Source organism: Triturus cristatus, chromosome 3_1 (genome assembly GCF_964204655.1).
Source record: "Triturus cristatus chromosome 3_1, aTriCri1.1, whole genome shotgun sequence".
Taxonomy (NCBI): domain Eukaryota; kingdom Metazoa; phylum Chordata; class Amphibia; order Caudata; family Salamandridae; genus Triturus; species Triturus cristatus.
In genome coordinates this window covers 780,244,364-780,257,869 of record NC_140583.1, presented here as the reverse complement: position 1 = coordinate 780,257,869, position 13,506 = coordinate 780,244,364, and the positions used below count along the sequence as shown (strand labels likewise).

Genomic DNA, 13,506 nt, shown 5'->3' with positions numbered 1-13,506 from the left:
GGGTTATAAAGCATGCCACTGAAGTCTTTAAAGACCCTGTTCGAGCTAGGGTTCTCAACCCACGCATCGAAAAAAAGTACCGACCAGCCCCGCAGGACCCTGCATACATTAAAGCCCAGCTCCCTTTAGATTCCTTGGTCGTATCAAATGCCAGGAAGCGTGTTAACTCAGACAACTGGAGAAACGCCTTCCCCGGACAAAGAGTCTAAACTTTTAGAGGCCTCAGGCAAACGGGTCGCCGCACAGGCGGCGAACCATTGGCGTATTGCGAATACCCAGGCCCTGTTAGCCCGGTATGATAGGGCGCATTATGACCAACTTGAGGACCTTATGCAACATCTGCCTGAACCCTTTAAGTCCCAGGCCACTGACCTCATCCAAGAAGGCAAATTAATCTCTAATGCCTCCATTAAATGCGCCTTAGATGCGGCAGACACTGCTTCTAGGGCGGTCAATACTAGCGTCTTACTCAGACGACATGCCTGGCTCCGTATTTCCGGTTTTAAACCGGAGGTTCAAACCGCAATTCTGGCTCAACCTTTCAACCAAGAGCAGTTATTTGGCCCTGCAGTGGATACTGCATTAGAGAAAATGAAGAAGGATAATGAAACTGCCAAGTCTATGGGAGCACTGCAGTCTCCTCAAACCCGGGGTTCCTTTCGTCGCTCCTTTTATAGAGGAGGCTCCAAAAACACGGGAACTGAGACCACATCCACCTTTAAAAATTCGGGACAAACATCCCCTAACGGAGGATATTTCCGAGTAGGTTATCGGGGAAACTATAACAAAGGTCGAGGGCGGGGCAACAACAATAATACCCGCACCTCCCCAGCCACTAAACAGTGACTTGCCACCACTCCCTCCAGACCATTCCACTCCGGTCGGGGGGCGGCTCCAACAATTCCTACCTGTCTGGACTTCTATCACCACAGACAGGTGGGTAAGACAAATTATCCAGTCTGGCTACTCGAACTCATACAATCCCCCCCCAAACATACCGCCCAAACAACGTCCAATGTCCTCACATCATCTCTCTCTCCTCAAACAAGAAGTTCAATCCCTGTTACAAAAACATGCGATAGAACCAGTCCCTCTTCAACATCAGGGAATAGGGGTATATTCTCTATACTTCCTCATTCCCAAAAAGGACAAAACACTAAGGCCCATACTGGATCTCAGACTACTAAACCAGTATATACATTCGGATCATTTTCATATGACCACCCTCCAACAAGTCCTCCCACTTTTACAACAGGGAGACTTCCTTGCCACATTGGACCTCAAGGACGCGTACTTTCACATCCCTATGCATCCCGCTCACAGAAAATATCTACGATTTGTGGTAGATGGGCAACACGATCAATTTACAGTTCTCCCATTCGGAGTAACAACAGCACCCAGAGTGTTCACCAAGTGCCTAGCAGTCGTGGCAGCGCACCTCAGAAGACAACAGATCCATGTCTTCCCCTATCTGGACGATTGGCTCATAAAAGCCAATACTCACCAAAAATGCATTCTCCACACTCATCGCACGATTCAAACTCTCCACGATTTGGGATTCACTATCAACTACCCCAAATCCCATCTACAACCTTCCCACTTACATCCAGTATCTAGGAGCAACCATAGATACATCCAAAGCCATTGCTTATCCCAGCACTGCCAGGATAGCCAGTATACAAAATCTCATCTCTCAATTTCAAACTCATCCATCTCTTCCAGCAAGAGTGTTCATGCAGCTCCTAGGCATGATGGCGTCATGCATCTCCATAGTCCCACACGCACGACTTCAAATGCGTCCCTTACAGGAATGTCTAGCACAACAGTGGAACCAAGCTCACGGACAACTTACCGATCTGGTGTTGGTGGACAGTCGCTCACTGAAATGGTGGAACACCATCAACCTGTCCAAAGGGCGGCCGTTCTTAGAGCCTCTTCTACAAGTTGTGCTAACTACCGACGCATCTCTCACAGGGTGGGGAGCCCACCTCCTTCACCATACCACTCAGGGCAGATGGACCAGTCAACAAACTGCTCCACATCAACCACCTGGAACTCTTAGCAGTGTTCCTAGCACTAAAATCCTTTCAGGTACACATAAAGAACAAAACTGTCCTCATACGCACAGACAACATGACGACAATGTATTATATACAGAAACAGGGAGGGACACATTCTCTCCAACTGTCCCAACTGGCACAGCAAATCTGGAGATGGGCAATTCCCCAAAACATCTACCTATTGGCAGAACATCTCCCAGGGATCCACAATCAGGTGGCCGACCTCCTAAATCGCCACACACAGCAAATCCACGAATGGGAATTACACCCCAAGGTTCTACTCCCCTTCTTCCAAAAATGGGGACAACCAGACCTAGACCTGTTCGCCACTCCCGAAAACACAAAATGCCCAACCTTCGCCGCCAGGTTTCCACACCCACAGTCGAAGGGCAATGCCCTATGGATGAACTGGTCAGGCAGATTTGTGTACGCTTTTCCGCCTCTCCCACTAGTTCCATTTGTGGTACGCAAACTGAAACAACAGTCGCTAACACTAATACTAGTAGCTCCCACTTGGGCACGTCAACCGTGGTTCACCACACTTCTGGAACTATCTTTAGTTCCACATCAAAGGCTACGCCTCTCCCCGGATCTATTAACCCAGAACCATGGAGAAATCAGACACCCAGATCCTCAAACACTGAACCTAGCGATCTGGCTCCTGAGGTCTTAGAGTTCGGATACCTCAATCTCCCTCCAGACTGTATGAATATCATAAAGGAAGCCAGACGACCTACTACTAGAGCGTGTTATGTCGCGAAATGGAAACTATTTGCCATCTACTGCGCTAATAATGACATACATCCATTGGATGCTTCCATCCAAAACATCATTTGCTATCTACTACACTTGCAAAGATGCAATCTAGCGTATTCCTCTATACGTTTACACATAGCAGCCTACTTGCAAAACAGGCAACACCTGTCCCTTTTTAAGGTACCAGCCATCAAAGCGTTTATGGAAGGTCTCAAAAGAATTCTTCCCCCAAGATTACCACCTTCCCCAGTGTGGAATCTCAATGTGGTTCTAACAAGACTTATGGGTCCCCCATTTGAACCTATGCACAAATGTGAATTACAATTCCTAACATGGAAGGTAGCTTTCCTTATCGCAATCACTTCCCTACGAAGAGTAAGTGAAATACAAGCCCTTACACTAGAGGAACCTTTCTTACAACTACACCGTAACAAAGTGGTTCTTAAGACAAACCCTAAATTTCTCCCAAAAGTGATTTCCCCTTTCCACCTTAACCAATCAGAGCTACCGGTCTTTTTCCCAAACCCAGACTCCGTAGCTGAAAGGGCACTACACACCTTAGATGTCAAAAGAGCCTTGCTTTATTACATCGACAGGACAAAACCTTTTCGAAAGACAAAACAACTCTTTGTTGCTTTCGCACCACCACATAAAGGCAATCCCATCTCCAAATCCGGTATAGCCCGGTGGATAGTTAAATGCATCCAAATATGCTACCAAAAGGCTAAACGTACACTTACAGTTCCCCCTAGGGCGCACTCCACGCGTAAAATAGGGGCTTCTATGGCCTTCTTAGGTAACATTCCCTTAGACATTTGCAAGGCAGCCACGTGGTCTACCACGCATACCTTCACTAAACACTACTGTGTTGATGTGCAAGCCAAACAGGCCTCAGTGGGCCAGGCTGTCCTAAAAGCTTTATTTCAAACTGCTGCAACGGATACAGGCAACCACCGCTAAGGGGGAAGCACTGCTATATAATCTATCCTCAGTGTGTGATCTGCAGCTTATATGCCTCGAACGGAATATGCTACTTACCAGTATGCATCTGTTCTTGGCATGTAGAGCTGCAGAGTCACACACGCCCGCCCGCCTCCCCGGGACCTGTATCTGTTCCAGCATCTGTCTTACTTAGACATTACACATGGACATCCTTTCTTTCATTCCTATACACCATCTTTTACCTTCATGGCGAAAAAACAATCTGACGATGGAGTGGATGCCCATGCGCACTGTTGTCCAGGGGAGGAGTCACCAACCTCGTGACCAAAGGCTTCTTCCGAAGACAACAACCTGCAATCATCCGAGCCCAACACCAGATGGCGATCTTATCCTCAGTGTGTGACTCTGCAGCTCTACATGCCAAGAACAGATGCATACTGGTAAGTAGCATATTCCTTCCACAAGATCTTAGTAGTTTGAATCCATGTCTGGGTATGAAGAAACTTTTCACTTAAATTGTTGCCTACACATCTGCTGATCACTATATTCCATTCAGATACATTGTGCTGTCAGGTGTTTGATTAAAGCTAGAGCCAGTCTTTCGCTTAAAAATACAATTCTGAAGTGATTCTGTTTAGCAGACTTTGTTAATGTAGTGCCATAAAACCTCTAGGCTGATTTTTTTGCAAATGCTTTCATTGGGGTTTAATCGGTATTGCGGTGGCTTTTTGCAGGGCTTAAGTCCAAGCTTGGCCTGGTTGTGTCCATGTTGGTTTGACTAATGCAGCTTCTTGCCGCTGCCAATGAGCTTTGCTTTTTATTGCTTCTAACCCTTTCTTTGGCTAGATGAGCTTCCGCGGCTGGTTACCCTCGCTCAACCTGGCCAGCAAGGCCAGGAGATCTTAGATGTGCCTTCTCTTGTGGAGAATACACCTTTCATCTCTCAGACCAGCTTTGACAATGGAAATGGTATCCAACTTCCAGGCACCAGTGGTCAGCAGAATATTGGCCATCAAGGACAGCAAGTCTTTTTGGAAGAACATGGTTTTAGGAGGCCTGCGCTACCCACAACTGCCACCCCAGTGAAGCCTGGATACCAAACACCTGAGCAGCATACATTGGACAAGTATACCCCAGGGCAGCACCTTCCAACCATCCGAGAGGATATTGAACTTGCCAGGTTCCCTCCACGTCAGATTGACCTGGACAGGCCTACATCTCATGACTCTGGGCCACAACGAGTTGACAGAACAGGCCAGGAAGCTCAAACAACCATCTCATGGAGGCCTCTACTGGAGAGCACAGAGTACCTTATCACCTGTCACCCTGTTGGTACCGAGGAAACACCTCAGCAGGTAACTCAGATTTTCTTTAGTTAAATTTGCTTTGTACATTGCATCAGGCACTTGTAGGGTTTGCCATTGAGTTTTTGAGTTCGATGGTAAATGAGCAAAACTGTTTAAATGTAACCAGTTCAGCTATGACTCGAAATTAGTAGACCTTTCTGTGAGTATTCATGTTACGCCTTAAAATATGTGTAGATTAGTTAGGCATTTTACCTGTTCTTTAAGGTCTACACCCGTACCTCTCCTAGTACAACAGTGAGACGATTTATATCAGTTGTGTTTTTGGTTGTGGAATTAAATGTTTGTGTTTAAGCAAATCCTCAGCCTACTCAGGATACAGTCCCCTAAATGGAGTACAGAGTTGGGTTGGTTAGTTTCTGGGGAAATATTAAAGTAGGGCACAATAATTAAACCTAAATTAGCTTAAACTTGCAGCATAAACCTGTGTGCTGCTAACATCCCCAACCTTTTGGTGTTTTGTCGTACATTCAATTCAGTCGTTTGCTGCCCAAATGATCAAACCTTTCTTAAGCCAATCACAAAGGTAATTTCCATATCCAATCCTGAATCTTAATTATGGTGACTATTAAAGTGTTTCTCTTCACAAAAACAAACCGACCTTCCGTAAGACCCTCCAGGTGTATAATGGGTACAAACCACAGACTGGATGTTTCTGAGCATGTAGGCATTGGAAGACCAGCTCCTCGCAGTTTATATTGTAGTAGAAATTCTATTTCTATGTAACCAATGGTTGACCTAAGTGGAGAGACAAACCTCCAACTAAAGACTAGCCTTAAGCAGATGATGCGTTCTATGAATCCGTCCTCAAGCCAGAAACCACCAGCAAATGCTACATTCATCAGGACTCGCTCCCCACCGAAGCATGCACCATGTTTAGATTCGGCACTGGTGCCATCATTGGCCAATTGCCTGATTAAGGAGGCAAAATTTCCAGATTTGCTCTACTAATCTCAACACATAAGTAGCAGGCTGATTCATTCCAATTAACTGCCAGCCTCAAATACTGAGTACTGATGTCCTGTGTGTAGCCGCACAATGTCTGGATCTGTGGTGGAGAAGTGTGGCTCAATGATTAGAGCGGCAGACCCTGATGCAGAGGTCTAGCCCGGGACCAGGGTTCAATTCCCCGCCTCGGCGGGTCTTGGGCTAAAAAATTCCACGGACCTGATAATTCTCGCCTCGGTGCCATTCTAATCATGGAGTCCCACTCTGCAACTCTGGGCAATAGCTTGCTTAATCTCCACAACGGCCCCCACAACGCTAAGGATGCCTGGCCTTCACCTTGGGGGTGCCCAGGAGTGGACGCCTCACAGGGAAAAGCCAGGATGGGTTCCACAGCGGTATTCGTACAAGCGCCGAGAGACCTCCGGGTAGTCGTGCGCTATACAAGTATCCATACATTTACATTTACCTACACAATTTACAAATTGCAGATTATCTGCTACTATTAGTCAGTGACCTAGACTCAAGTTATGTATGATGGTGCTTAAATGTTAGTTGCAGTGCTGAAGGTGCTTCTGAAAATGGCGCAAATACATTTTTGATAAATCTCCTCAAACTTGTCAAAATGCAGAGGGCATGGTTTCTGCATTTAGGCTGATTTGGAGTCCATGGTGGTGATTGCAAGGACTCTTAATGGAGTTGCCCAGTGTCTGATGCTATTGTAATAAGATCTGTGTGGAGGACGCTCATAGTAAGTTGGCAGTAGGATTGGTTATGAATTGATGCAGTGGAAATTCACACTCCTTATGGTGTCTGAATGTCTGCAGGCAGTCATGGTTGATCTGATAAAGCATTAAGACATTTTGTAAAAAAAACAAATTAACATGTGCAGAATTGCAAAGCAATCTTGTGTGTTCTAAGAAGCCTTGAGTTCAACCCTCATTTGTTCCTCTAGATGAAACGACATTTAATGGGAGCACTGTGTGGTCTTACCTACTGCTGTCAAACAGACCTATGTAATCCAACCTAGATTTGGAATGGACTTTGTGCTCATGATTCAGTGGCTCTCCCTTTCCATAGTCTTATGCTTGTCCTGCCAAAGGACTGCCTCGCTATGTTTTGATTGGATGAGTTGTATCCTTCCACTGATGGTCGGAACCTTGACTTGTAATGTACGAGGTGCCATTTTATTTTAATAAACCTAGTCCTTTCTTTTTATTGAAAAACATTCATATTGCTCTTTACAAGAGCTCTACACTTTTTAAATAGATTTCCCAAAAGTGGCTAATAGTTTCTAGTAGGTTTTTTGCTCTTAATGTTTGTGCTAGTACATTTGGGCACCAAAGATCCCTTATGTTTCTGAGAATGGAATTCCCACCCCCTCAGTCACTGCTAAACTATGAAGAAGTTGTGGCCAAGGCATTCAGGTATGTCTTGCTTTTGCACAGTTTCCTTTTGCAAAATAAGAGGTCATACTTAAAACAAGCTATGGCGAAGAGGTCCCATCTTTGAATGGAGTTAGTCTGTTGGCTTTGCCAGTGCTTTTTGCGAATGCTGAATAATTTCAGCAAAAATGAATAATGCAGCAATTGATGACCCCCATGTGATGTTTACACGTTTGTATTGTATGGCCGCGACATTCCTTTATTTTCGGTGCATGCCAACATTGGAATGCATAATGGGTGTTGTTTTTTTTCATTATTTGAGGGAGGAGCGAACTAGTGGCATAATGCACCTGCTGGAAGAAATGGGGAAGGGGGAGAACCAGCAAAATGAAAGGGCTGGGGGAGTAACTTGACACAGCTGTGTGCATGAGTTTCAAGGTTTGAGGGAGCAACCAGAGCAAGGAGGGGTTTCAAAAATAAGTGGGGTGGGGGATGTGAAAAGCGACCTGGTACAAAGAGCGTGGATGTGAAAGGAGGAAGCAATATGCAATGGTGAGCTAGTCTTGAGTGAGTGTTTAAGAAAAATAGGTCAGTGGATTTAAGCAGTGGGTGGAAACAACCATGCCATTAAGGATTGTAAAGAAGTTATACTCCAGGAAAGAGGGCGAATGCAGGAAGATTAAGAAAAGTGATAGAAAGGCAAGCAAATTATATTGACAGTAAAACCATGATGAGCAGTGGGCAGACCCAAATACCACTCCAATACTGCATATCGTACACAATAGGTCTATAGGCAACTGATTGGTCCACATCCTCTGTGCCCCGTCCTCCATGGCAGCCCAGTAGTTCTCGCCTCATGTGCAGGTGAGAAATGATGCGTGAATGAGCCCCACTTTGGATCTCAATGACTGCACCCCACCCATGTTTGAAAGACCTAGCAAAGACTACTGCGAAAGTAAACCAATGCGTAGTCTTTTTCCTTTTTTTTTTTTTTTTTTTTATATTATATATATATATATATATATATATATATATATATATATATATATATATATATATATATATATATATATATATATTCTCTTTAGTTTTTAAACAAATGGAAAAATCTATTTGGTCAAAGTTATAACTGTGATAATCTCTTCGTATGGGTTCAAGTAAATGTATTCTGAATCTCCCTAATGGAAGCAAGTAGAGGGTCTAACATCCCCCGAAGATGGCTTGGCAGACTTCTCTCCTGCTGCTCATTTCTTTTGGGATGCTTAACATTATTTTTACAGTGTCTAAATGTTTGTATTCCAGTTAACCAGTGGAGTCTGGCAACTATTTTGGTAGCGTTAGTTTAGGTTGCTCATAATTATGTAAACAGCATTGACTCCAGCTTGATATCTGGGTGGGGTATTTTCCTTCTGCAGAGTTCTTTGGGGGGCAGCCCTACAAGTCTCAAATTTGATTCCTGGTAGAACTTGCGCATATTCTTTAATCCTTCAGCAGTAAAAGTGAATACAGTTGTGCTGATAAACAAACCTGTTACAAACTGTATTCAATTTGTGATGTGTACATGCTTGCTGCCCAGCCGATTACATCTCGCAATAAATCCCAAGGACACCACTGACCGTGTGAGCAAAGGCCATGTGTGGTCTGAGACCCTTCTACTCTCTGGCCACGCCAGGCCAGAGAATGTAGTAATATCTGGGGCAGTGGGCTGCCCCTAAAGTGTTCGGATGGCTTACTACATCCCTTCCCCACTTAGCTCCTACCTCACTTCCAAACATTAGGTCCAAAGTCCTTGACCCTTGAGTTTGGCCTGGGATGTGACCGCATATTGGAACGCTGATGTGAGCAGTCTGGGCCTCCTTCCAGTTGTCCTCTCCTTAAAACAGCCACCCTCCCTCTTCTCCTGTGGACTGTTCTTTGGGTTCCACACCACACTGATCCTGTGGTACCTCTACCATTGCTACATTCACCACATCTTGGGTCTTACCTTACTCCTGACTCACTTGTCCGAATCTGTCCACTTTCTTAAACCATGAAATATTTCAACAAACTGTCTTGTCACTTTTTTTGCTGAATTCATTGTGCCATCCATGTTTACTATTTCCCATACTCCTGGCTCAAACTGTGTCCTGAACTTCCATCCAGGTCTGCGGTCTCTCAGGAGCACAGTCTCCCTGCTCCAGATGACTCAAGGCTGTTCTCTGATACATACTTGTCCTTATGGTATTCCGGGCTCTCCTGGTCTGAGTGACATCTGGATCATACTCGCGTCCAATCGGGATGTATAGGTATCATGACCAGTCAGTTTCAACATCAAAGCCCATGAAGGGCACAGAGTGGTGTAATGTGTTGTCCCTCAGTATTCCCTCATGAACTGATGCAGGCTAACTTCAGTGTTAGTCCCTGCATGTGTGGCAATGCATAGAGTTGTTTAGCATCTTGCCTGAATCTCTCAACCTCCCTATTCACCTGGAGACCCTGAGGGGTGATGGGGTGATGCCTGATACCAAGGCGATTGAGCAGGTCATGGAACTCTGAGCTCTGAAATGGCGGGCCATTGTCCTTTTGGATTTCGCTGTGAAGGCCAAATAATGCCAATACCTTTTCTGTCTGGCACTACCCTTGCAAATGCCGTTAATTCCACAAGCTCTACAGCAAAATATTTGGTGTAACTGTACACAAAGACCATAGGGGAGTCTTCCATCAGGGAAACTTCCAAATACATGCTTACCTTGGATCATGTAGTACCAGAAGGCTCTTCCATGATTAGGGCAGGCAGTTTGGGCTTGTTCGTTATGTGATGTAGGAAACTGGCTCTGTATATGGTACACCTTACCAGTTGTACCATGCAGAGTCCAGAGGTTTCCCTAGAAGTGTACAGAGCTCCATGTAAACCCAAAGCTTTGTGGTAGTGAGTGAGCAGCCTTCGGTCGAACACAGAGGAGTGTAAGACATTTGTTATGCATCCAGTGACTAATAAATGACACATGATTCAAAAAGGAGAGCCACACCAATTTTTAGAAAAATAAAGATTCTTTCAGGATTTATTTCAAGACAAAGATGTTCGCAAAACGGTAAGTACATTTTTCAGGAAAAATACTTAATACATGAAAGTGGACACTGAGTGCAATTTTCCAGCTTTGCTATGTTAACCTATGAAGGAAAACACAAATGCGTTTTTTCTGGCAAGTACACAACTAAGGGGATTCAGGTCAACACCTGGCAAGGTTCAGATTGGCACCAAAACTGCACCACCAGCGGCACAGGTGCAGCCGGGTGCAGAGGTGAGATTCGGGGTCGGTGCCCAATGTTCTCCAATGGAGACCGCGGGTTCTCGAATGCATTGTTCATAGGGGAGTAAAGCGTTATCAGCGTTGATCTCATGGAGAGAAGTTTGATGCTGCTTTGTGCCCACCCTCCCCCTTTGTACTTTACAACCTCAGAAGAGTGCCAACACAGAGTAGGGCACCCAATGCAATGCAATGGGGGAGATCGGGGTTGAGTAAAGGCTCAGTCCAGAAGGCCAGACTAAATAAACCCACAGCTGCCCCAGTAAGTAGAGATGCTAGGGGGGGAGGGGGGGCATAAGGACAGTTGGTCAGAGTCCTCAAGGCCCAGGGGCCTCTGGTGCAGGGGTGTCCTTCGGTGTCAGAAAACGGCTTACCAGGCTGGTTGCGGTCAGGGTGGGTATTCTTTGATTTGCGTCTGCAGGCATTGATGTGGTGTCCGGCAGGGGTCAGCCCACAGTGGACCTGTGCTCAGAAGCGCTGGGGAACCTTCACAGAATCATTTGGCCACTTGGACTGAGGCTGTCTTATGCAGAGGGGGAATCCAGAGGTGAGTTTGTGGTTTCTCAGGGCAGAGTTCTTTTCTTTGTAGATTGTTTCTTCTGGACAGGCAGGTCCGGACTGGGTACCCAAAGTGGCCCTGGCAAAGGGCTTGGCCGGCCCCCCTGTAGGGCAGGGTGGTGCGGCCCAGCTGTTTGCAAAGGCTGGATTCGGCCAATATTGCTGGCCCCCGGTAACAGAAATGGCCCCCCAGGAGTCTAAAACCGGCCCCTACCTTGGCGGCTCACCAGGGAAACTCCCAGTGCCCGCTACAGCCAGTCCGGCCATGTGGACAGGTCCGCTGTCCACTGGAGATTAGCCTTTATCAAAGGCAGACAGTCTTCCCAGGCCTTTGGAGGTCACTGAGCCTGTAGGACGAGTCTTTTTGTAGGCTAGGTGAAAGGCAGCGACAAGCCAGCAAGGGTAGTGCAGAGTCAGATACTGGTCCTTCTCTCGTGCTGGTGTGGCTATTCGATGTCCAGACTTCTTGGGTCATCTTCGATCTGATTTTTATGGTCTGGGGGAGCTATCTAAGTAGTAGATTTAGGGTTGTTGCAGGGAAGTAACCGGAAGGGACCAATGAGTTCCTTACCTAGGATGTCTACACCCCCTATTGTGCCACTGTCCTGGGGGTGGGGGGTGGGAGAGGAGACCTAGCCCTATCCCTATCCCTGATTGGATAAGTCACACCGTTTTCAAGATGATGGGCACTGAAAAAATGTGCTTTACTTCGCCACCAGCACCTGTGAGGTGGACTTGGTGAAGGGGGGGGGGGGGGGGGGGGGGGGGCGCACCTATTAAGTTATTCAGCCAGTTCTCCTGCCAAAAGTGGGTGCTTGAACCGGGGACTGCCATCTGCTACTAGCAGCAAAGAATGGAGTCTCATTACAAAGGTGGCAGTCCTTTGAAGCTCCCCTCTTGAGCACTGTGCCTATCTAGGGGTGGAGGTGCAACTCCTGCTCTGTGGACATGAACAAAGCACATCCTCCGCAGAGGCGCTCGACCTGGGGCGGGGCAGGGGATAGAAATGTGCCTAAAGCCAGTCCGATTCAACACTAGGGTTGGTAGGTTTTCAGGGGGCTCCTTTGAGGTCCATCTGAATACATGTTTTAATACATCCAACACTGGCATCAGTGGGTTGGTATTAATAGGACTTTTTTGGTACCAAGCACTCCTGGGTTCAGTGAAACCATCATGGTGCTTGGGAACTAGATTTGTTGAGTTTCCAGCCTATGTACTCTCTATAGCTTCCCTAGCACTTACAATATTAAGGAACAGACTTAACTATTGTAGGGGCATATCTTCTTATGCAGATATGCCCACACCTGAGATTGTGCTGCATTGTCATGGCACACAGGCAGTTTGCCATGTCGACTATGTTATTGTCTGCACACAGGCATGCAGGCTGCATGGACATGGCCTTGGTGAGGGATCCCTATGGGACCCTCTTCAGTTCCCATGCCCTAGGTACCAAGGGTACCATTTACTAGGGACTTGCAGGGGGCTGAAGTTGCCAATTGTGGTACAGTATTATGGAAGGAGCACTAGCACAGGGAACCTGCTTGGCAGGGACCCTGTGCACTACAATTTGAAACCACATTTTCCAGGCAAAAAGTGGGGTGCTAACCATGTCAAGAGGCACTTTCTCACTTGTGATATGCTGGACACTGCCACACAGATCATCCACTATCTCCTTCAGCCTGGAAACCGCCCTTTCTCTTTCAGGTGGACCTTTGTCTTTGCTGTTTTCTGGTGTCCATGTGCCAGCTCTGCCACTCTCCTACCCAGACTTTCAGGAATCGCCAGCCAGTGACCACATGGTATCAACCCGCTCAGAAGTAATGCTGAGCTCATACCGTTCTCTCCACAACAAAGTCGTTCCTTGTCGTTCCTTGTCCAGATTGCTCTAATTCTGTCGCAGGTAGCAGTAAGACCTGCCATGCACCCTGTAGCAATATCTCTGAATTGTTTTCCAACACTGCATCAGCGATTGCTTCCTCTAATTCCTTCAGATTCAGTGCCCTCGGGCAAACTCTGAGACGCCCAGCTGATGTACTCCTCAATCCGATAAGCATCCTCCGCAATTGATTTGGGGAGGATGGCGAGAAAGGAAATCGGCCGGGTTTTTGTACACTTGTCTGTTAACCACTTCAAATAGATAGTGCTGAAACGGAGTCTCCACCCTTTCAATGTGAGGTGGCGGATAGGAAGCAGTGCCCTTGAACAGGCT

The 13,506-nt window shown here is 46.5% G+C and overlaps 1 protein-coding gene across 8 annotated transcripts in view; it reads left to right on the top strand.

The window, feature by feature from the left end:
• FN1 (fibronectin 1) overlaps positions 1 to 13,506 on the top strand; it is a 167,549-nt gene that overhangs the window by 140,279 nt on the left and 13,764 nt on the right. For 4 of the 8 annotated variants that reach the window (XM_085644997.1, XM_085644994.1, XM_085644993.1 and 1 more), the window contains one exon: positions 4,605 to 5,113. In XM_085644997.1, coding sequence (XP_085501123.1) covers positions 4,605 to 5,113 — 509 coding nt within the window. The remainder of the gene's footprint in view (positions 1 to 4,604; positions 5,114 to 13,506) is intronic. The other 4 variants (XM_085644996.1, XM_085644995.1, XM_085644992.1 and 1 more) reach the window with 1 other exon arrangement.